Genomic DNA, 23297 nt, shown 5'->3' on the forward strand with positions numbered 1-23297 from the left:
GTGTGTGTGTGTGTGTGTGCATGTCTAAATGTATGATTTGGTTACTTAATGACTTTCAGTTACAGTAAGTTTAGTTAGTGTAGTTGTACAATAAGTTAAGTGTACTCAGAGATACTTTAGCACTGTTCTGCACTCAGGTGTGTAAGTCTCTATTATGCACTGCACTGTTTAGTTATTTTCTATATCTATAAAAGCTTAAATATGATCTTTGCTTGTGTTATGTTTATAGGGACACTTGGAAAGAGCCTGGCAACATGTATTCTTTATCTGCTGATATTTAATGTGTTCTTGTGTATTTTACATTACTTTTAAATTTGCATTTGAAGTTAAAAGCTTAATCTAAATGTATATCATGACAGCTGTGTGATTTCAATGATTTCTGCAACTGTTCTTTTTCTGTGACTAAACACACAGCTTTGCACAGTGTTACAAAAGTTTTTTTTAACTGAAATTATTTAAGATTCCACTTGTCATATAGTAAAACATAATAACATAATTATATGATATTAAAGTTTATTTATTATTATTTTTTAATAATTGATAAGGCAGTGGTAGCTCAATGAGTATGCCCTTGAGAAAAGCATTTAAAACTCAATTGTTTAGATTGTATTCAAGACAAGTGTAAGCTTGTACAAAATCATCTGCTAAATGCTGTAAATATTTAAAAAATATGCAAGCAATGAGTATAGCAAATACACCATAAATTAATCTGTAGAAATGTCCACAGCATTATGCTATATAGTGTATTGTCACATGTAAAGTACAGTTGCAGAAATCAGAAGAAAATCCAAAACTACATTGAACTTTTAACTTCAACTATTAATACACAATTAAAATTTGAGTAAATTCATATTTTCATTCTTAACCTCAATAACAAGGAATAGCCAGTCAACGAATCAAGATAAGGTAGGAAAGTGCTGCACATTTACACATTTTTCAATTTACCTTGAAAGATCCTGCAAAGCTGCATTTTTAATGAATACAAGCTTCTCTGTTTTACATAAGTTGTAGGTCTTACATTTGTTATTCATATATACAAACTAATGAGTACATTCATGTAAATTCAACTTATATTTTACCAAATCTGCTACTAGTAATGTTTATTATAAATTTTGAGACATGTGGGCACAACAGAATAATGAAGAATAACCATGTACTTCAGAATAAATATGCAACATGCATTTACTAAAGATAGCAGTAATTTATACTGGGATCAACAACTTGGACCTAAAGCTCAAAATATTTAAGGTTTTTTTTTCTTTGCATTTTTCCCAATTTTCCTCCTAATCTAGTCGTATCTAATTACCCAATTGCATTACGCTTCCTCTCTACTGATGCTGATCTCCACTGCTGATTGAGGAGAGTGAGATCAGCTTTGTGTATGGAGAGCCACCCCCTGATCAATTATTCCTCGTCTCTGTGCAGGGGGCATCAATCAGCCAGCAGAGGTCATAATTTCATCAGTTATGAGGTCCCTATCCAGCTTCCTACCCTGTATGAACAACAAGCCAATCGTTGTTCATGTAGCCACCCAGCCCAGCTGGATGGCAGAGCTGAGTTTCGAACCGACGAGTTTGAAATGTCAGCTCTGGTGCGCTAGTGCGTTTTACCGCTGCGCCCCCTGAGCAGAAATATTTAAGGTTTTATTTAGATGTTGCTTGTTTAGATGTGTCCCATTAACAAATCTATTATTAAATAGTGAATAATTTATTAGGAAATACTACTGTTGAGCAGTATTAAGTTATCAATTTCCATTATTTTAATATAACATAATTTGAGAGTGTCACTTTTATCCTGGAGGACTAAAAAATTTGGGCCAGTTACTTATTCTTTTAATGCAGTGCAATGCACAACCAACTAACTGCAAGTGCTTGACTGTTATGGGGCTTTCGGTTCTGGGATCTGTGAAGTTGCTTTGAGACAATGTCCATTGTAAACAGCGCTATGCACATGTCTGCCGCAGACGTGATTGATAACTTCCTTATCACTGCTGCAATTATAGCCTATGCTGGCTGGTCAGTGGTGTCTGCACAGAGACAGTGGATAACGGAGAGCAGTGCGCGACTCTCTGTATGTGGTACTGTTCCATGTTTGTACCCGCCTCGTGCAGGTAAAAAAGAGTTGTTGGTAAATGCATGCATGTTGGAGGGGGCGTGTCTTAGGTACGGCCCTCCTAGGCCAGGATCTAAATATACTCAGTGTAATTGGATACAACTAGACTGGGAGAAAAAGAGAAAAAAGCACAAACTGAATTTTGAAAAAGCACTGTACAAATCCATTTGACTTGACTTTAATTGTGCTTTCTTGAACACCCAGCCAAGGATGGCTGTGGCATTTCTAAATACTTGTGCGACTCTGAAATTCACTTCTAGCATAGAATACGCTAAGTTAAAGTTAAAGTAAATTAAAGTTTGCGAATAATCAGCTTGTTGTTGTAATCTCAATAATAGTACAAATAAACAGTTTGTGTTTATTTAATTCTGAGCTGCTCCTATTGTGTTTTCTTGTAGTATATCTCCTTAGATGGAAACACCCTCACAGCTGCTGATTTGGTCAGTTTAGGAAAAGGACTTTATAAGATTAAGGTGAGTGAGGTACTGTAACACTAGGTATGTCATCTGAATTACAGAGCAGATCATCAGTGCTTTGTATAAATCTGTTATTTTTGTCTATTAGCTGACCGCTGAGGCAGAGCAGCGTGTGAACAGAGCAAGAGATGTTATTGAAAAGATCCTCTCTGAAAACAAAGGTACCATATTTAAACACAACATCAAACTCAGCCTCTTTTTAAGAACACTTACCCTGTAAGCACTCATTGTAATGAATCAGCCAGTGATCCCCTCTTCCACCAGCAGAACAAATAGTAGTAGTAGTTTTAGAAGAATGACATGATCCAAGAGCTTTTGCATTCACTTGCGCTAATTTGCTCTAGCTGAATTCAACACACTATAAACTAGTAAGGTAGAGGTTCGTGCTGCATTTGCATATTTTTTTTCTGAAAATGCTGTCTCTACCCAGTAGTAGTGTGGAACATCAAACGGATCAGTGATCCGATTCTGCTTGAGTTGATTCTCTAGTTAGGATCAGAATTAACCGGCAGTTGTAGCCTAGTGGTTAAGTTACTGGACTAGTAATGGAAAGGTTGGTGATTCAAGCCCCAACGCTGCCATGTTGCCACTTTTGAGCAACTGCTAACCCTCAATTGCTTAGACAATATACTGTCATAGTAATGTAAGTCGCTTTGGATAAAAAAGCATCCACTAAATGCTGCAAATGTAAATGGAAATATTCAATAGTATTGTGTTGAACATCAAACAGATCAGTGATACGATTCTACAGAGTTGATTCTCTAGTTAGGGTTAGAACCAAAAGCAACACTCAGCAATCAGATCACAGCACATTGGTGGATTGAGTAGCTAACATGGCAAGTTCAATTGCATTTTCAGCCTTGTGCTCTGTTTTCCTTAGTTCTCTATTTAATTAAGATATCTCCTCTTATTTGTTTTGCAAAATGATTAGTGTGTTTAAAAAACCAATCACATCCACCCATTTGAGAGTTTCAGTCCTGCAGCCTTGCTGACAGTTTAGTGCACTTGTCCCTGATGTGCTACAATGTGAAAGTGAATTCCACCATAGCCGATTAGTTTTTCCTCATCATCCCATACATAGAGAGACTAGAGTTGATTTCTATTTTATGAACAGTGTGTATACATCTTCCTATAGTCTATCAGTAAACACTTTCTGATCACATGATGTTGTTGAATTACATTTTTGGAAGTAGCACTAATCTCCTTCCAGCACTGACAATGAGATACAACACCCACTACCTTGTTATTTTAATATTTGTGTCATATTTGTGCTCAGCCATACAAATGCTCTTTTGACACAAATTCCACAGGCATAGTTCAAAGTCTTATGAGAAGCCTTCTATAAAGCATGGCTGTCATACCTGAAAAGATCAAATATAGGTCACCATTTTAATACCATTTGTTTTTGAAAAGGGATGTCCGGCAAGCTTGTGGTCAGGTGTCCAAATACTGTTGTCTATATAATGAATGTGTTATAACAATACCACACCCTACTACAGTGAAATACACATATCTGTATTCCTACTGTTTTTTGTAGAGTCTTGTATTATTTTTAACGCTCTTATTGCAGTTGTTTATGGAGTTAACACAGGATTTGGGAAATTTGCACAGACTGTCGTGGAAAAAGATAAACTCAAGTACGTTGATTATTAACACGGTTTGATACACATGATATGTGTATGAAAGTTTAACATCCTGTTTACTTGTGTTTTTTTTGCAGGGAACTGCAAGATAATCTTGTACGATCCACATGTGCTGGCAAGTGTTTAACTTATTTCTTGTAATACTTGAACAGTTTGCACATTTGTATGTAACTATGGCATGGACACCAGTTATTTTTTGGCAGCGCTTAAAAGACCCTTAGTTAATGTGTATGGGCAAGCTATATTTAAGCCTACGGTTTTGTAATCATAAGTCAAAGTCAGGTGTCCACATACATTTAACCGTATAGTGTACCTCAACCACCTTCATCACTCATATGAATTAACTGAATAAAAACATGACCTCTACCAGCCCCAAATCAGAAAAAGTTGGGACAGCAGGGAACATGCAAATAATAAAAAAACACAGAGTTTCTTACATTCATTTTGACTTTTATTTGATTGCAGACAGGATGAACCTGAGATATTTCATGTTTTATCTGCTCAACTTCATTTCATTTATTAATAAACATCCATTCCTGCATTTCAGGCCTGCAACACATTCAAAAAAAGTTGGGACAGTACAGCATTTACCACTTTGTAATGTTACCATTTTTTTTCACCACACTTAAAAGATGTTTTGTCACCGATGATACCAAGCGATTTAGTGTTTCAGCTTTTATTTTGTTCCATTCTTCCTGCAAACACGTCTTAAGATGTGTAACAGTATGGTGTCATTGTCAAATGTTTTGTTTCAAAATTCTTCACACATTCTCTATTGGGGACAGGTCAGGACTGCAGGCAGGCCAGTCCAGTACCCATACCCATACCTTCTTCCGCAGCCATGCCTTTGTAATGTGTGCAGCATGTGGTTTTGCATCGTCTTGTTGAAAAATGCATGGACGTCCCTGGAAAAGATGACGTCTTGAAAGCAGCATATGTTGCTCTAATATCTCAATGTACTTTTCTGCATTAATGCTGCCATCACAGAAGTGTAAATTACCAAGGGCACTGACACAGCCCCATACCATGACAGACCCTGGCTTTTGGACTTGCTGATAACAGTCTGGATGGTCCTTTTCGTTATTGGTCCGGAGCACACAGCATCCATTTTTCCAAAAAAAGACCTGGAATGTTGATTCATCTGACCACAATACATGTTTCCACTGTGTGATGGTCCATCCTAGATGCCTCAGAGCCCAGAGAAGTCGACGCTGCTTCTGAACATGGTTAACATAAGGCTTCTTGTTTGCACAGTAAAGTTTTAAGTGGCATTTGTGCATGTAACTCCGTATTGTAGTGCTTGACAAAGGTTTGCCAAAGTAATCCCTCACCCATGTGGTTATATCCATGTGGTGCTGTCTGAGGGATCAAAGATCATAGGCGTTCAGCTTAAGCTTGCGCATTTAATGATATTATGCACTGTAGAGGGAGAAATATGCAATTTCCTTCCAATCTTTCTTTGAGGTACATTGTTTTTAAACATTTCAATCATTTTCTGCCATCTTTGCTCATCAAAGACTCAGCCTTTCCTGGATGCTGCTTTTGTACCAAACCATGATTACATTTTTTTGTATTGTGTTGCAGGCCTGAAATGCAGGAATGGAGTTATATTAACAAATGAAGCTGGCCCGACAAAACATGAAATATCTTGGGTTCAAACTGTCTGCAATCAAATAAAAGTCAAAGTAAATGTACGGAACACTGCATTTTTATTTTATTTGCATTTTCCATACTGTCCCAACTTTATCTGATTTGGGGTCGTAACTTGTTGGCTGTATTCAAAATTGGCAAATTAAATATACACTTTATATATTTAAAAATGGGATGCACACTTAGACAGCAATCCATTCAGACTATGTAAATGACCTGTGTTAAATGATGTGTGTGTGTGTGTGTGTGTGTACTTGCAGGGGTTGGACCCCCCCTAAGTCCAGAGAGGACCCGGATGCTTCTTGCTCTCAGGATAAACATTCTAGCCAAAGGTTATAGTGGCATTTCCTTGGAGAATCTTGGGAAAATGATAGCAGCTTTTAATGGTATATTCTCAGAATCCACCCTTTATTTTTATTTTATTTGTTGGTTTGAGTATGACGCATCACATAATTAGAATTACAGGTCCACTAAATACACACGTTTGCATGTTTCTGTAGCGTCTTGTCTCTCCTGGGTCCCTGAGCAAGGTACAGTGGGGGCAAGTGGAGACCTGGCACCCCTAGCTCATCTAGCTTTAGGGCTGATGGGAGAAGGTCGCATGTGGTCACCAGAGACTGGTTGGGCTGATGCCAAAACTGTAAGTTTGCTATCATTTTAGACAGCCTGTTTTTAATGTTTACATACATTATAAAATCAAAAGTGTTGGGACACCTACAGGAACTTTTGTGGTATCTCATTGTTAATTCATAGGCATTTAAATGGAGTTGGTCCCCCTACCAGTGTGTCGGTAGCTATAACAGCTTCCACTTTTCTGGGAAAGCCTTCTACAAGATTTATGATTGAGTGCCTATTCACCTAGAGATGCAATTGTCAGGTCAGACACTGATGTTTGCTCACAATTTCCATTCTAGTTCATCCCAAAGGTGTTTGATGGGGTCAAGGTCAGGGCTCTGTGCGGGCCAGTCAAGTTCCTACAAAATAAACTCACCCACCTTGCTTTGTGCCCTGGACACAGTCATCCTGGAACAAAAAAGGGCATTCCCCAAAGTGTTCTCACAAAGTTGGAAGCCTACAATTGTCTAAACTGGCTTGGTATGCTGAAGCTAGTATTCTCCTAACCAAGAGAAGTGTAATTCACCACTCCATACAACTTGTTTCCACTGATCCAGAGTCCACTGGCAGCATGCTTTACGTCACTCTATCAGACACTAGGCATTGTGCTTGGTGATATAAGGCTTGCATACATCTGCTCGGCCATGGAAACCCATGACATGAAGCTCCTGGCGTACAGTTTTTGTCCTGATTTTAATTTAAGAAGAGGTTTGTAACTTTACAGTTATTGAGTCTGTAGAGTGTTCGTGACTGCCACTTGATGGCTGAGCTGCTATGGTTTCTAAACACTTCCACTTTTCAATGATACCACTCACAGTTGATCGTAGGAGGGAAGAAATCTGTGGCAACGGTAATATCTAAATGGCAATACATTTTCACGATAATATTCAGTGAGCTCTTTAGAATGAGCCATTCTTTCACAAATGTTTATAAAGACAGACTGCATGGCTAGGTGTTTGATTTTTAACACCTTTGGCAGTAAGACCGAATGAAGTGTGAGGTGTGTCTCAATACATTTGTAAATTTGTAAGGGACATGTATGTCATAGCAGTCTTGTCGTTGTAATTGTTTCTCTTATTCTGTGACTACATGATAGGAACAATTATTTTTGTCCTAATAATAACAATAATAATAAAATATTATTGTTGTTATTGTTATTATTATAATAATTATTATATATTTTTTTATATTAATGTAATAGTAATAATAATAACAATAATGATAACAAATTTTATTATAATAATTATTTTATTATTATTGTGATATTATATATGTTATGTTAATTTAATAACAATAATAATAATTATCATTATTTTTATGATTATTATTACTATTATAACTGTTATTATTGTAATTAGTATTATCATTTATTGTTATATTATGTAATAAGTATCATCCAATCACCAACATAAATGATTACAAGTTTCTAGCTTATTTTCAATAGTCACATTTTTATGTTTATCATTTCTATTTAAGGTACTAGAGGGCCATGGTCTGACTTCTATTTCACTAAAACCCAAAGAGGTACTCAAATAATCCTTGCTTTGCTTGTAAATATTAATACATATTTAATTAAGTTGGTGTGACTACATGATACTATGTTTTAGGGTCTATCTTTAATTAATGGGACACAGTTGATATCATCACTGGGTGCTGAGGCCCTTGTAAGAGCTGAAGCTATCGCCCCACAGGCTGATGTCATCGCCGCCCTTACTTTGGAGGTGTTGAAAGGAACAAACAAAGCCTTTGACGTTGGTAAGACTTTCACCATCTATTATTATGTGTTTGACTACATTTTGTTTATGCTGGTACATACATACTTTTTTGTTCATACTTATAAGTACAGTATTTATAATTGTCTGTGCATATGTAAAGTACAGTACAGTAGGCCCTTGACTTACGAATTTAATTGGTTCCGAAGGGCTGCTCTTAAGTCAAAATGTTTGTTAGTTAAACCGATTTTTTCCATAAGAAATAATGTAAATAGAATTAATCCGTGCCAGACCTCCCAAACCACCCCCTTACCTAACCTCTCTAATGTCTTAAACGGTCTTTTTTGTTATAAATACAAGTATATTTTCCCTTTAATCTTAAATTATAGAATAGACATTACTGTACTAAACAATAATAAACAACAATACACAGTAGTACTGTACATAAAACAACACACATCACATTTCAGTACAATACGTGTGCTGTACCATACACCATAATACATTTCCTTCTTTTTTTAGAAAATGTATCTACCAGAAACAACAATAACTCTCATATTTCTCTATTATTTCCTACTTTATTTCAATAGTGTTGTATTTTGTAGGTGTAATTACACGAAAGAAAGAATACTTTACTCAGCCAAGTTCCTTCTTCTCTCTCACTCACTGTCCCCTCTGTCTGATACACAGTGACACCTACTGGCAGGAGTAATTATACAACACAACAACGCCTTCTCTGTAGCTTTTTTTTGGCCATTTTAATACAGAATTTTACAAAATATAAAGAAAACACCGAAAAAAACACCGTCTGGTGTCCGAATGTTCACTCACTGTGTATATATAGAGAGAGAGATGGTCAGAGTGTTTCGTGAATTTCGGTTCGTAAACCGAAATTTGTTCGAATGTTAAGTTGAAAAAGATCGCTCGTAACCCAAAATGTTCGTATGGTAAACGGTTCGTAACTCAAGGGTCTACTGTATATGCAAAGAAAGTATTTTAAACAAACGTGATTGAACCCTTGTTTCTCTCTCACTGTAATGTAAAGAAAACAGTGAAGGACTACTATTGTTGGTGCACATTAGTGCTTAAATATTTGTAGGTCTGTTGGGACAAATCTTTTGATCTGTTATTCTTCACTTACACCACTGTGTTTTGTTCTGTATCAGATGTCCACGCAGTAAGGCCTCACTCAGGTCAGATTTTGGTTGCCCAAAGATTCCGCTCCCTTCTCCATTCTGATGTCTTCCACTCCCAAATCACAGGTACAAAATATCAACAATCAACATTTTACATTTTTGTTCTTTGGTTATCTGCTGATAAAGTCTAAAACCCAACAAGTAATGCATGTTGTCTTAACCCAAAAAAGAAACCAGATTAAAAAAAAAAATTCAATTTACTTTGGTAATTCAACCTGTTTTATCAAATCATAGAAATTGTGACCTCTGTCAGCATTTGTTTTTTATCACTTTGTTTTGTCTTTTATGTTTGGGCTACACCTCAGGTTTATTGCAATAAATCCTTAAACACTAAATAAAGAAGTTCATCATAAGTTAATGATCATTTACGATAGCTCAAGGGGGTTTATTGTTTAATAAACTGTTTAATAAATTGTTTATTATTTAAAGTAGTAACTTTGATAGCCAGTGATAGCTCAGTGGTTAAGGTACTGGACTAGTAAACAGAAGGTTGCCGGTTCAAGCCCCGCCACCACCAAGTCCCTGAGCAAGGCCCTTAACCCTCAATTGCTCGTTGTGTTCAGCTCATTGTGTAAGTCGCTTTGGATAAAAGTGTCTGCTAAATGCTGTAAATGTAAATGTAGTAACTTCAATAGGTAAGTAAGAAAAATGTTAATATACAGAATGTGAGGCAAAAGTTGTAATACGCACTTAGGCATGTGCATGTCTTTCCAAGTTATTGACTAAAGTTGAAAAACATTAAAGGAGCCCTATTTATTATGCAAATTAAGGGCATATTACACTGCTAATATTTTCTCATGTTTCCACTGATCCCACTGATTGTAGGGCAAGCCGTAGCCTAGTGGTTAAGGCACAGGACTAGTAATCCAAAGGTTGCTGGTTCAAGCCCCACCACTGCTAGGTTGCTGCTGTTGGGCACTTGAGCAAGGCCCTTAACCCTCAGTTGCTCAGACTGTATACTGTAACTGTAATGTAAGTCGCTTTGGATAAAGGCGTCTGCTAAATGCTGAAAATGTAAATGTAAATGATCCACTGAGTAACACTTGCAAAACGCATGATTTGTTTAAAAAAAGTCTTAGCACTCTAAGTTAAAAGGTCTAAGGCTAAGTCAAAGTAATAGGGGAATTTGGATTTGTTTTAGCAAATTTTTAGAAATAGCTACTAAAGCTTTCTTTAATGCTACACTACTGCCAACATTTTTTTATTATAGCAATAGGGCAAAGTTTGACAAGTTTTGGCAAAGTTTTCTTTTTATATCGCTACTCTTAAATGTGTCCATAAAACAGTGTGTGTGTGGCACGCCCGGAGTGGCTAATCGGGAGATTCGGGAGGATTCCCGATGGGCAGACTCATGTCATCTCGAGTTTGGGCCGGTTGGATGGGAAAAATGATTTTGACACTTATCTGTCACTTATCTAATCTTTTTGCATTCATTCTCCATTCATCTGACAGCGCAGCCCCTACATCGCTGTAGATTAGATGGGTTCTACCATCTGAGGCAATTCTCCCCTCCCAAATGTTTAAGTTGGTTGGGCCCATGAGGCGTCTTTTCTGGAGCGCCGGTAAAAGTAAATATAGCAACAGAATAGCGCAAACCATCAGTCGGTGGTGATGGAGGGCAGAAAGAGGCTAGGGGGGGCCGAAAAGGCCAGGTAAAAAAAAAGAAAGGCGTTGGAAGAAGATGCTGCCAAATGTGCCAAATGAACAGACCTGTTTTCCAGAGGACAGACCCCAGTTGCAGCCGGTAGAGAGAGATATCGAAATAATTTTGTATTGTCACTGTAAGGCTATTGCGCAACAATTGCAACGTCAACTTAGCGTAGTTTATTTTGTAGAACCCAATTCACACCATTAATCACAAATATCCAGTTTCAAGCTGAAAATAATGAACATAATTTGAAGTGTAATATATTAAATAGCCTAACTCATTAATGGAATGTTTTTGTTCCGACGCTACTGTACTGATGATCCCGAGGAGGCCATGACTACTGAAGGGACAGGTAGAGCAGAGTTAAAACTAAGATAGTTATTTGTAATGTAAAATATAACGTAGAGAATATACCTGATATATGTTAAATTGTTCAGACATTCAGAAAGATGTCAGCACGATAGCCTCATTTATTTTAACAAATGGAGACAAATAGCCTAAATCACTATAAATTTTACACCATCATAATATAGGCTAAATTGTTTAAAAAAAAAAAAAAAAAGAGCATCAGAGCAGCAGATAAGTCATGTCGATAGACAATGACACCGTTATTAATAAAGTTGCAGAAACCAGTGCACTTCTTAGGAGGCTTTTGATGCTTTTTATGTAGCCCACTAAATAGTTCCGGTCCTAAAATCTGATTGGCTGAGCCGCGTTCTAAGCCGTTGTAAAATCCCCGATAAACGCACACCTATGACCACCTCACATCATTCCATATTAATACGCCACTGAATAGAGAAAATTAATGTTATTTTCGCCCTCATGTTGCCTAGCAACACTGTTAATCGAACTATTTTGCGTCGCGGAAGAATGCTTTATTGTACGTTTATACACAATAAATACATTTATGAATTAAACATTGTTGTATTTATTATATTTTATGTTGACCGCCGTTTTATAAAAGCAATAAGCCACTCGAGACCGTGCATTACTGTTATGATTTTAGCACGGGGAAAGAAGTTTTAGGCACGTCATCCCCGTGCTGAAATCACAGTAACGCACGGCCTCTCGTGGCTTATTGCTTTAATAGAGCACCTCTGTTGGGAAGACAAATGCAATTTTAATTTCAAATTATTTTTATTTCAACTTATTGCTCCTGTACAAATGTAAATACGTTCTCATCTTTATTACATTTTTTTTACCTTTTAAATCTTTATCGGATTTAAATTTGAATTAAACATGTTTAAGTGAAGTGTTTTCTGTTAACTTACCAACATATACCTGAACTTATACCCAATAAAAAGGCATTGTAAGAGCTAGCTGCTGTTTCATTTATTCAAATTCCTCCTCCATGGAAAAAGTGGGCCGGGTTTGGGCATGAAACTCCCGGGCTGAAAAAGGGGCCCACTCCGGCCCTGATGTGTGGGAAGTTCTAAGCAAAAAAAAAAGTCCCTCCCCAAAACTTACTGCAAAGACACAAAGACATACAGTACTTATGGGTTGGCTAGGTGTAGGTGTGCCACATTAAGACATGTTTTGCCCCCCCTCCCCCAAAGCATATTTAATAATAAATCACACCTCAGCCTTATGTTTTTTAAAATGAACTGACTGTTATACACACTGGATTTTTAAAAATAATTTATATAATTTATAAATAATAAATAATTTATTTATTTAATTTTTAATTTACAAATTTATAACACTAATTACAAAAAATCTTCTTTTTTGATGATTTAGGTTTTTTTTGTAGTTTACTTTTTTTCCAGTTTTGCCTGAACGTCAACTTTAGTCTCAGCTGCAAATGTTTATTTATCATGAGTATAAAATGATTATGTACTGCTGACAACACTAGACTTAGATTTTACAATCCTATTTAGTATGTCGTCAGTACGTTTATAGTAATATAATATTAATTACATAATTTAAACTATCCTCTAGGCCTTTCAAAAAGTATGGGTCCCTTTTGAGTCTGGTTCCTCTTATTTTAGAAGATTGTCCTTGCCATTGTTGCCCTAGGCTCACATTAGAAGGGTTTTGGACTTGGATTTTATGTAAACCTGCTTTGAGACAATGCTCATTCTAAAAGGCTACATCATCTGTTAGGACAGATTCAATATGCTGTTGTGATTGGCCCAAACAGTAAGGTATTAAATTCAGTACCATTATGTTTACTGTGATAACATCACGTCAGGTAACATGAAAACAACAAAGTGAAAATACCTGACATCAGCTTTTATAACTGATGGTTTAAGTAAATAGTTATTATATCACATTCATGTTTCAGAGTCATATGATGGTGTTCAGGATGCCTATACCCTGCGCTGTTGCCCTCAGGTAACCACTTAATTATTTGCAAAGATCATTTTTATTAAACACATTCTACATCTGTTTAAAATGTGTTTTTGCCCCTCTGTAGGTACACGGGGTGGCCAATGACACCATTGCTTTTGTGAAAAACATTCTCAACACTGAGCTAAACAGTGCTACTGATAATCCTGTATCCTTATTTACATAATTGTTTCTTACATAGTTATACAATCTATTTATCATTTTGTAAGAAACATATGTATGATCTTCCCTGTACAGAAGGTAATAGATTTTTGTCCAGAATCATTTTAAGGTCCCAAGATCTTATGTTCTGATGATTGTTCTTAAGTACCAAGTGCATGAAACAGTGGTCTCTTTATCAAAGTCTAACAAAAATCTCAAATGATAAGAGTATATCAAGATGTCTGATTTAAGTTAATTTAAATTAGAAGCAGCAAGATCACAGGTGTCATCATCCAAAATCATGATGTACACTGTCATAGGCTTAGAGGCTGCCATGCAAGAAAGAAGCTCCTGCACCAAAAAACACCACCCTAAAGACAAACAAAGTTTGTTGTTGTACTCTAGATGTAGAAAAGGCCATTTTAGACTGTCTCATCAACAACAAATATGAGGGCAAGACCTTATACTAGATGAAGACTGTCAGACTCCCATCACTATAAAACTTCCTGGCTGAATGCCCTAAATACAAAAGAGACTGCACATGCATATGTACTTAAAACAATAGTTGGGTCATTTAAAAAAAAAGTATAGAAGCAGATATATCCAATAATGACGCACCCTTTTTTGGTCGTTCTATCACTTAACTTCTTTTCCAACAGCTGGTATTTGCAGATCGAGGAATTACTATTTCAGGCGGGAACTTCCATGGAGAATATCCGGCTAAGGTACTGGATGAATAATCATTGAGGTATATTCTAGAGTGGTTACTGTAGAGCGTCTAATCTTGCCTCTGGTGATTATTGCTTGCATACCCTGTATGGGTTTGCTCTGGATACTCCAATTTCCCTGTACTTTGTTGAATATGTTGAAGCTTAAATGACTGCTTTTATCCATTCCTGATTGTGTCTAGCCAGTAGAGTAATTATATCTTTTAATTATGTTAAGTTAAAGCCAAATCCTCTTTCTCCTGTAGGCTTTGGACTTCCTCGCCATAGGAGTGCATGAGCTGGCAAGTATCAGTGAGCGGCGCATTGAGAGGCTGTGTAACCCCTCACTTAGCAAACTTCCTGCTTTCCTGGTAAAGGATGGAGGTTTGAACACAGGATTCATGGTGGTTCACTGCACTGCTGCTGCCCTTGGTGACAACATTTTACTGTTTTTAAAGCCTATACCTGTTTAAATTTTAGTGCTCATGATTAATACCTATTTTTTACCCTGTAGTCTCTGAGAATAAGGTGCTGTGCCACCCATCCTCGGTGGACTCCTTGTCCACCAGTGCAGCCACTGAAGACCATGTATCTATGGGGGGATGGGCAGCCAGGAAAGTCCTGAAAGTGGTCAAACATGTAGAACTAGGTATGGTCCCAGTTTTGGCAAATAAAAATGTTAAAAAATTGGATATTTCATGTCAATTTATGTTTACAATTTTGGTCATGTACATTTATTTAACATTAATTGTCTTTCTCTCATTTGACATTTAACTTTTTTGCCTCCACACACAGTTCTTGCAATAGAGCTACTTGCTGCCTGTCAGGCTCTGGAATTTCACCGGCCATTAAAGACCACAGCACCACTGGAGAAGGTTCATGAGCTGGTGCGCTCCAAAGTCAGGTGGCCAAATTTCTAACAATTCACTTTTAACTTTGGACATGGTTAATATTCTAATCTTCTTCTAATATTCTTTTATCCTTTATTTTAGAAATTTCACTTGCCAAACTGCAACAATTAGTATCTTACATTTACATTTTTGGCATTTAGCAGATGCTTTTATCCTAAGTGGCATACAGTATTGTGACAGTATAGTGTCTAAGCAATTGAGGGTTAAGGGCCTTGCTCAAGGGTCCAACAGTGGCAACCTAGCAGTAGTAGGGCTTGAACCAGAAACCTTTCGATTACTAGTACATTATCCGCTAGGCTACAACTGCCCTATCTTCAATTTACAAATGATTAAAAAGTTAAATCGAGCCGCTCAGGTGGCACAGCGGTAAAACACGCACCAGAGTTTTCAAATACATCGTATCAAATCTCAGCTCTGCCATCTGGCTGGGCTGGGTGGCTACATGAAAAAAGATTGGCTGTTGTTCACAGGGTGGGCAAGCCGGCTCCTCCCAGCTCTGGTGTGCTGGTGCAATTACGACCTCTGCTGCCTACACAGAGTAGAGGAATAATGCTGATCAGGGTGTGGCTCTCCGTGCACAGGGCTGATTCGCACATGAACTCGCCTCATGCAGGTGAAGAGATGCAGTCGGTACTGCACATGTGTCGGAGGGGCCGTGGGCCAGTTGCGAAGCTCCTCAGTCAGCAGTGGAGGGTTGTATCGGTAGAGGTGAAATGTAACGCAATCAGGGTAATTGGATACGACTAAATTAGGGGAGAATTAGAGGAAAAAAAGTTTAATTAAAAGAAAAGCTGAACCTGTATTGCCAAGATTTAAAAACAACTGTTAAATTCTTGCATTTCTTATTAGACCATGGGATAAAGACCGTGTTATGAGCTCTGATATTGAAGCAGCACACAAGCTCCTACTAGAGGAAAAAGTGAGTATACACATTTCTCCCTGATTTACTGACTGCCACTACTAAATCAATACAGTATACAGTATTGTAATTTAATTTTCTACTAATATAATGAGCTACTTGCAGTGTGTTTGTTGAGTGATAATGTCTGTGTGTAGGTGTGGGAGGCAGTGCTACCCTACATGGAGCAGTACAAGCAGAAGCATCAGTAATAACTCACTGTTCCTGACTAAAATTGACACTTCTATTACTTCATTTCTTGCACTAATAAAAATCAAAGTTATTATAAGTCATTGGCAGTTAAGTAGTTCTGCTTAAACCAAAGTATGATGCACTGTGATGTGAATGATGGAACTTCAAATGTCTTCATTTCTCCTAATTTTAGACTTACTGTATATGTTTTCTTACACCCACTGAGTCTTCCTTATCCCTTATCTATAGGTACTATACCTGGAACATAACTACTCACATGCATTTGTTAAAGGTCTGTACTCATGAGCTTGCAATTTGACTATGATGAATAGTACGAGGGATCCGTAAAAGTTTCCGCACTTTTATATTTTGCTTGGAAACAGTGAGGGTGGGAGGAGGAGTAATTGGTCATGTCTGAGAGACTGAGAAAGAGCTTATTGTCTGGATTTAGCGCCATCTGATTTCCACCTTTTTGACATACTTCTGACCTTATCCTGTATTTCTGTCTTTATGAATGATCCATTAAACCCATAAAATATTTTCATTTCTTTATTTTTGTTCATAGTCATTACACAAGAATTCAAATTCTGTCACATTAAAGGAAAACAAGAACAAACCAAGAAGTAAACCATCCACCACAAATGCACATTTTATCACTTATGCGACATCCAGCATAGTGGGTCCTCAGTCAGTTCATTCAAATTCAGCTTCATGCTGTCACCATTCAGTCTGATATCTGTTTACCATCTTCAATGTACTGCTGCAGCTGAGTGTCTTTTCAAAGCTGTATAGCAGATCAAACTCCAAAGAGCTTCACAGAAAGTCTGAGATTGATTCAGCTATCCTGGAGAAGGTCATAGGGGGCTCCTTCAACCACCTGATGCTTGTCTTCCTTCTAAAACAAAGTATTAGTTAGTCTCAGTACTTTATAATAAACAAGAATATTGTAATGATAAATAAAGAATTATTATAATGAATAAAATGCATAATGAATAAAACTGAATGAAGTGTTCATTGTTATATATAAGCATTATTCATTGGTCAGCATGTGGTTAAATAACCTTGGCAGCCAGTACAGGCAGTGTTTTTTTGTCTTAGTTAATTAGATCGTTTAATTAAGCAATACAACCCCATTCCTTTGTACAAAAATTCTTTGAATTAAGACATATTACAAAGAGAGTATTGGTGTACAGCAGGGCCGGCGCTAGGGGGGGCTGAGGGGGGCATTGCCCCCCCAAATTGTGTCTTTGCCCCCCCAAATTGTGTCTTTGCCCCCCCAAGCACAATGCAAGCAACGGCTATTTTTAAAATTATCTCTGAACCAATCACAAAAATGCATTTTGTTTTACAGTGTGAAGATATTTCCTTGCTTATTCCTGATTGGCTCTTTGAGTCATAAAAATCGGCAGACTGCCCCAAACAGTTCAGTTCGGCAGTATATGTTCTGTTAGTGTGAGCGAGAGGCAGGTATACTGGTAAACACTTTTTTTTTACAGAATTAGTATTCTTTTGTTTTCTTTATATTTTAATTTCCCAATAATATAAATATTCTCACTCATTCCTATTTCCACGTTTGATTATTCTCAGTCTGTGTGTAGGTACATTTGTCAGCTTTGACTTAAATTTGTATTAAAGCCTTTCAAGAAATAGAGTTGTTCTATTAGTAATGGCAATTTAATTAAGGGGGCGTATTAAAATGAAATACAATTAGATAATCTTTTTTCTCCATTTACATAATCAACATGTATTTTTTAATCATTGGGTTTTAAGTTTAAGTTCGAAAACATGCATTTTTATTTCTTTACCTCATACATCACTTTAAGCCAGTATCAATAGCTTGGCTGTCATCATTCATGCACAAATCAAGCCTTGAATATATTTCTGGCTTTAAAAACATGACTATCAACATGCCCCCTCATTAGGTTTTACTGCCCCCCCAAGCAAAGCAGTCCAGAACCGGGGCTGGTGTACAGCAATTTTGAGTTCTTGTCACAGATTGTCATTGTCTTGCTGACAACCTCCTTCTCAGTTAAAGCTCTCTGGCATGATGACATAATGCTACCACCACCAGGTTTTACAGTTGTGATTATGTTACCTGGCTGAGGAGCCGTCTTTGATTTCTAATAAGTGCCTTTCTAGTGTGCTGTCTAATGCAGCATTCACATGAAGTGTGGCTAAACCACTTTTGTGCTGGCCATGCCATCGTTTCCTATAGAGTGAGATAGTGCCGCTTACTTTGCTGCAGCACTACCTTGAGCGTCATGCACTACACACATTTAGCTTTTTGATGCTTGTTTTTACAAAACCTTGAATTGTTCTATTCCACTTTAATAAGACCCATGGCATTATGAGGAAAAAAAACAGTACTGCATAATGACTAAGTGTATTTTAGTTAATCATTTTTCTAATCCTGGAATTGCTTGTTGTGGTTTTGTAGCTCTTTAATGTGATTTAATTCACATTTTGATTAAGGAAACCATAAAGTTTCATGAACCCACTTTATTTATTTGTTGTTTTTTCTTCTCATGTCTCTAAATGCTGACCATTGCCATAGATTTTTTGCATAAACTAGAATACTAGAATACATTAAATGCAAAACTGCATCTGAATTCACTGTCAATAGTCATTCAGTAGTTTTCATTAATTCAAGCTTGGTGCTCAGTGGCACAGCCAGCAGAAAGCAGTTTTGCTGTGTAACATGTGAAAGGCTTAAACGCTGGGCTAAGCAGCAAAGTTCAAGCCTTGCAGTGAACGAAGAGCAAAATGTTATAAAAAGGCAATTTTTCTTTATTAGCATAGTGATTTAACTTCAAGAAACAGAAAACTTACAGGTACATCTTCTACTGGAAGCGCTGGAGCACTGGGGGCAGATGTAGACTCATACATGGGGTTATTCACATATGGAGTGGATTCAGGTGTGCTCTCATCTTCCTTCTCATCCTCCTGAAAGCAAATAGACATTTAAGTATATAAAACATACAACATACAATACATTTGGATTAATTCTTTATTGTTCAAGACGTTTCCTCCCCAATTTAGTCACTGATATCTACCCATTAGTTTAACTAGCTTTTTCAGAATATTTGGGGCATTATGCAGACAAAAAGCCCATTTTTGCTTGACCCAAAGGTTGCTTCTTTGGTGGATCCTCCTTTACTTCCCAATCATGGAATCCTCATCTGTTACTAATTCACCTACCTATTGTGAAATGTTTAAAAATATAATTTGAATAATCTATAAACTTAAAAATTTTTGCCCCTTTCTCAGCTTCATTGTGAGTGTGTTGGAAGCATCAAATTTGTTCATATTTACAAGAAAACAATCATGTTGGTCAGTGAAAACAATGCAATTTTTTGTGGTCAGTTTAATTATGATTTAGAAATGTAATTAAAAAAACAGATTACTGCTTCTCTATACATGGGACCATGTAGCCCTTTTCCGAATACATAGTTATAATACCGGTTCAAGAACTTCAATTCATTTTGGAAAATGTATGTACTTTTCTACTAAATTTAATCTAATATTCAGCTTAAATCTGGAACTTGGAATGTGTCATGTGTTCCAGGGTGTTTTTTTTTGTCCTTCATGACAGCTAATAAATTATAAATATTTACAGTGTAAAGAGTTTAAAATCATTTTTAATAAAAATAAAATAATGTGTTACACAGATCAGTCACATGTTCCAAAAAAGCACTAGTGATGTGGGGTTTAAATGCTGTATGTATGTATATGTGTGTGTGTCTTGACCTAAATATTGGACCACATTTTATGAGTCAAAAATGTATAAATCAATAACATTAAATGTGTTGGCAACTTTTACTTGATTCTGTACTTACCTTAAAATAATGAAACTGAAATGGCTTGGTTTGCTGCTTGTAGAAGTGATACACTACAAATGCACCAGCAACAATGAGAGCTATCAGCAACAGAACCCCAATCCCCATCCCAGCCCTATGTGCTTGAGGGAAGGACTGCAGTGAAGGAGGTGGTGCTTTTAGTGGCCCCTGCAGCACATGGATGATCCCGTTGGATGCTAGAATATCTGGTTCAATGATATAACGATCATTCACATATCCAGAGGAGATCTGATGAGGGAAATCATATTTGAAATTAGCTAGGTAGTCATACTGTTAATTAGATCATAGTAGCCCAATTCCAAAAAAGTTGAAACAGTCTGTAAAATGTGAATAAAAATAGAAAGAAGTGATGTGTATTAAGTGAACAGTTAACTTCATTACATCCCATCAACACATCAAGTTTTATGTCAACAAGACAAGCTTTGCTTAATAAAATCTTTTGACTTATCTTTGACATCTTGACTTAGTGTACATGGCAGTGTTGTAGCACAACGACATAACTATCATGACCAGAACTATTCATATTGAACTGTTTATTGTTAGAACATTAATTCATCATGCTAATCATAGAATAGAGGTGCAGCCATTGTCTTAAAGTTTTTCACAGTATTTTTGAAACTGTATATATACAGGTTGGTATATGTAAATATATAAGAAAACAATAAAAATTGAATTGGCTAAACATTCTTGAGGGTCAATCCAAGTATCCAGCAGACTTAATGCAATTTAAGTCATGTAGACTTACGAGTGTTTGAGGGCTTTGTAGACTGGGGACACCTTTTACAATCAGTGTCTGTCCCAGATAAGACCGGATGTGACTGACGTTGATAAGATCCTGTAGCACCAGAGCTCTACCATCCAACATGTGGTGCTCCAAATCCCTGTAGGATAGTGTCTGTTTGGCAGATAGGGAGAGATAATTTTTTTGTTGTTGTTTTTTTTTTGTTGTATACCGCAGGACTCTTTCTAATGAAATGTTTATAATATTAAAGCTTATATATCTCAAAATACTGTATAAAAATGTTCTAGTGTTAAGGTTACTGCTTAGTATTTTAACAAGTGATAAAGCTAAAACTTTCAAGTAAAATTAAAGTTTCAGATTTCCGTATAATACACAAACCAATAATTCTCATATACTGCATTTCTTACTGCATACGAACATAAAAACAGTTGCAAAACATACTGGTGAGGTTGCAGTACATTTCAAACCCAGTCATTGTGTATATGTGGTACCAATGAAGAATCGTTACCTCATTCTCATAGAGCCCGTTGTTATCAGGTACAAACATAGTGGCCTGGTTAGTTATGTTGCTGAGGCGCTTTAAAAACTCTTCTCCTTTTGCTGAAGTTCTGGAGTAGTTCAGGATTTGCTGCAGAAGGAAAACAATGTTAAATGAAAAGCAGGATACTGCACTCAGGTTAGAGTATTCTACAAACTGCACGAAAAGTCATCTTTGGATTGATTATTCATTAATTGGATTTGGAAACGCTACTATTTTACTACCTAGTAACACTCCCTTTGTCAGATATCACAGCTTGCACACTTTTTATGTAACCAGCTATTAGTTTTCTTTTATTTCTTAAATATTCATCTGCCATCTTGCATAGACAGCATGTTTAAGATCTACCCACATATTTCTTTATTTTTTATTATTTTTTAATTTAATTTTTTAATGCCTTTTTCTCCCGATTATTAGCGCATCCAATTTTTACCCAATTGCATTATGCTTCCTCTCTACTGGTGCTGACCCCCGCCCTAATTGAGGACAACAAACTGACACGTGTGCAGTAGCCGACTGCATCTTTTCACCTGCACGAGGCAAGTTCTCATGCCGATCAGCCTTGTATAATTGCATCAGTTATGAGGTCCCTATCTGGCTTCTTACCTGGATGAACAACAGCCAAACATATAGCCATCCAGCCCAGCCGGGTGGCAGAGCTGAGATTGGATACGATGTATTCAAAATCCCAGCTCTGGTGTGCTAGAGTATTTTACTGCTGCACCACCTGAGCGGTCCTACCCACATATTTCTAATAATGGTAATTGTTGTCCTAATATAAAAGCCATTTGTTGACTAAACAAATCCACATTCAACTTTTTACATAATGTTTTTTTAATGTAATATATGTGTATAAATATACACACATACAATGTCTCTAATCTATGGATGTGTCTGTTATTTCACTCTCCTACAATGCCTGGTTGGTAAGAAATTCATTGTAAACAAAGGTGCCACTGCTAATTCTAACATATGGAACCTTCACACGTTAATTGCAAAACAATTATTGCTTACAACCAGATAACAATGCAGCACAGTAAAAAAAAAACTAACAACATTTGTTTAATAAGAGTTACCTTTGTTACATATTTCATTAGAAGTAGAAAAACGTGAAGTCTAGAAGGTATGTTGCAATATTTTCAAAAAAGCTATTGTACTTACTGATAGAAAGTTGGAAAAGTTAGGCTTAGCGGTAAGAACTTGCAAGATGTTTCCAGTGCACATGAACCCATCACCAATATAGCCGATCTTACACTCACAATTCACATCTAAAACACACACAAACACAGTCACACATATTGAGATGACAGGTAGACAGGTGTTGTAACACCGCTGTCTGCTTTCCAAAATGGCTCAAACTAGTTCAAAATACATATGAATAGTAGACATTTCAGTAAACAGAGACATTTTCGAGGAATAGATATTACAGTGAATAGCATTCTCATACCTTTTACTCTGTAGCAGAACGTATCCCAGGTCTTACTCAAATTTGTTTGAGTGCCATAGTCCACAATGCCCACATGGCCAAAACCACAGGTAGGACGGGAGTAGCTCATAGGATAGGCTACCAGTTTCTGTGCTAACCAACCTGCAGAACACATGCTATATCCTGCCTGCAGAACACACAGTGAGGGTCACATACATCAATACAAAAAGTAAAATGTTGCATCACATTTTTATGAGACCAGAATTAAAACAAGCAAACTTTATAAAACTTTCAACCAGTGCACTGATACTGTAGCTAAATCACACACACCACATGTGGTACAGCCTACTAATTTAGAGACAGGCTTTAAAACTGCTGTAAAATAGTAATAACTAGCCATTCAATGGCTGCCAAAAAGCTCTAGATTTAAGAAATGAATTGAAACAGAAAAATAGAGTAAATAATATAAAAGGACAATCTGAAA

General features: G+C 36.7%; 2 protein-coding genes across 2 annotated transcripts in view; one reads left to right on the forward strand and one right to left on the reverse strand.

Annotated features, from left to right (window-relative positions):
- Positions 1-6141: 6141 nt before the first annotated feature.
- On the forward strand, positions 6142-16332 carry LOC134323606 (histidine ammonia-lyase-like). The gene is made up of 13 exons (XM_063005160.1): positions 6142-6267; positions 6382-6521; positions 7973-8020; positions 8104-8251; positions 9375-9470; positions 13337-13386; positions 13469-13549; positions 14202-14267; positions 14516-14681; positions 14764-14898; positions 15045-15153; positions 16010-16079; positions 16217-16332. Exons 1-13 carry the CDS (start codon positions 6177-6179, stop codon positions 16268-16270), a joined length of 1254 nt encoding a protein of 417 aa, XP_062861230.1. The 5' UTR covers positions 6142-6176; the 3' UTR covers positions 16271-16332.
- A 480-nt stretch (positions 16333-16812) lies between these two features.
- stab2 (stabilin 2) overlaps positions 16813-23297 on the reverse strand; it is a 99580-nt gene continuing 93095 nt past the window's right edge. The window contains exons 62-68 of the mRNA XM_063007611.1: positions 22835-23000; positions 22549-22655; positions 21358-21477; positions 20853-21002; positions 20087-20335; positions 19086-19193; positions 16813-17145 (exon numbers count right to left, since the gene is read on the reverse strand). Coding sequence (XP_062863681.1) covers positions 17086-17145; positions 19086-19193; positions 20087-20335; positions 20853-21002; positions 21358-21477; positions 22549-22655; positions 22835-23000 — 960 coding nt within the window. The 3' untranslated portion in view covers positions 16813-17085. The remainder of the gene's footprint in view (positions 17146-19085; positions 19194-20086; positions 20336-20852; positions 21003-21357; positions 21478-22548; positions 22656-22834; positions 23001-23297) is intronic.

This window comes from Trichomycterus rosablanca, chromosome 1, assembly GCF_030014385.1.
Source record: "Trichomycterus rosablanca isolate fTriRos1 chromosome 1, fTriRos1.hap1, whole genome shotgun sequence".
Taxonomy (NCBI): Eukaryota; Metazoa; Chordata; class Actinopteri; order Siluriformes; family Trichomycteridae; genus Trichomycterus; species Trichomycterus rosablanca.

Coding starts and splice junctions, on each gene's coding strand:
- LOC134323606 (XM_063005160.1), top strand. CDS start 6,177: ATGCTTCTTGCTCTCAGGATAAACATTCTAGCCAAAGGTTATAGTGGC. Junction 14,899..15,044: donor GGTCAAACATGTAGAACTAG/GTATGGTCCCAG, acceptor CTCCACACACAG/TTCTTGCAATAGAGCTACTT. Junction 16,080..16,216: donor AGCTCCTACTAGAGGAAAAA/GTGAGTATACAC, acceptor GTCTGTGTGTAG/GTGTGGGAGGCAGTGCTACC.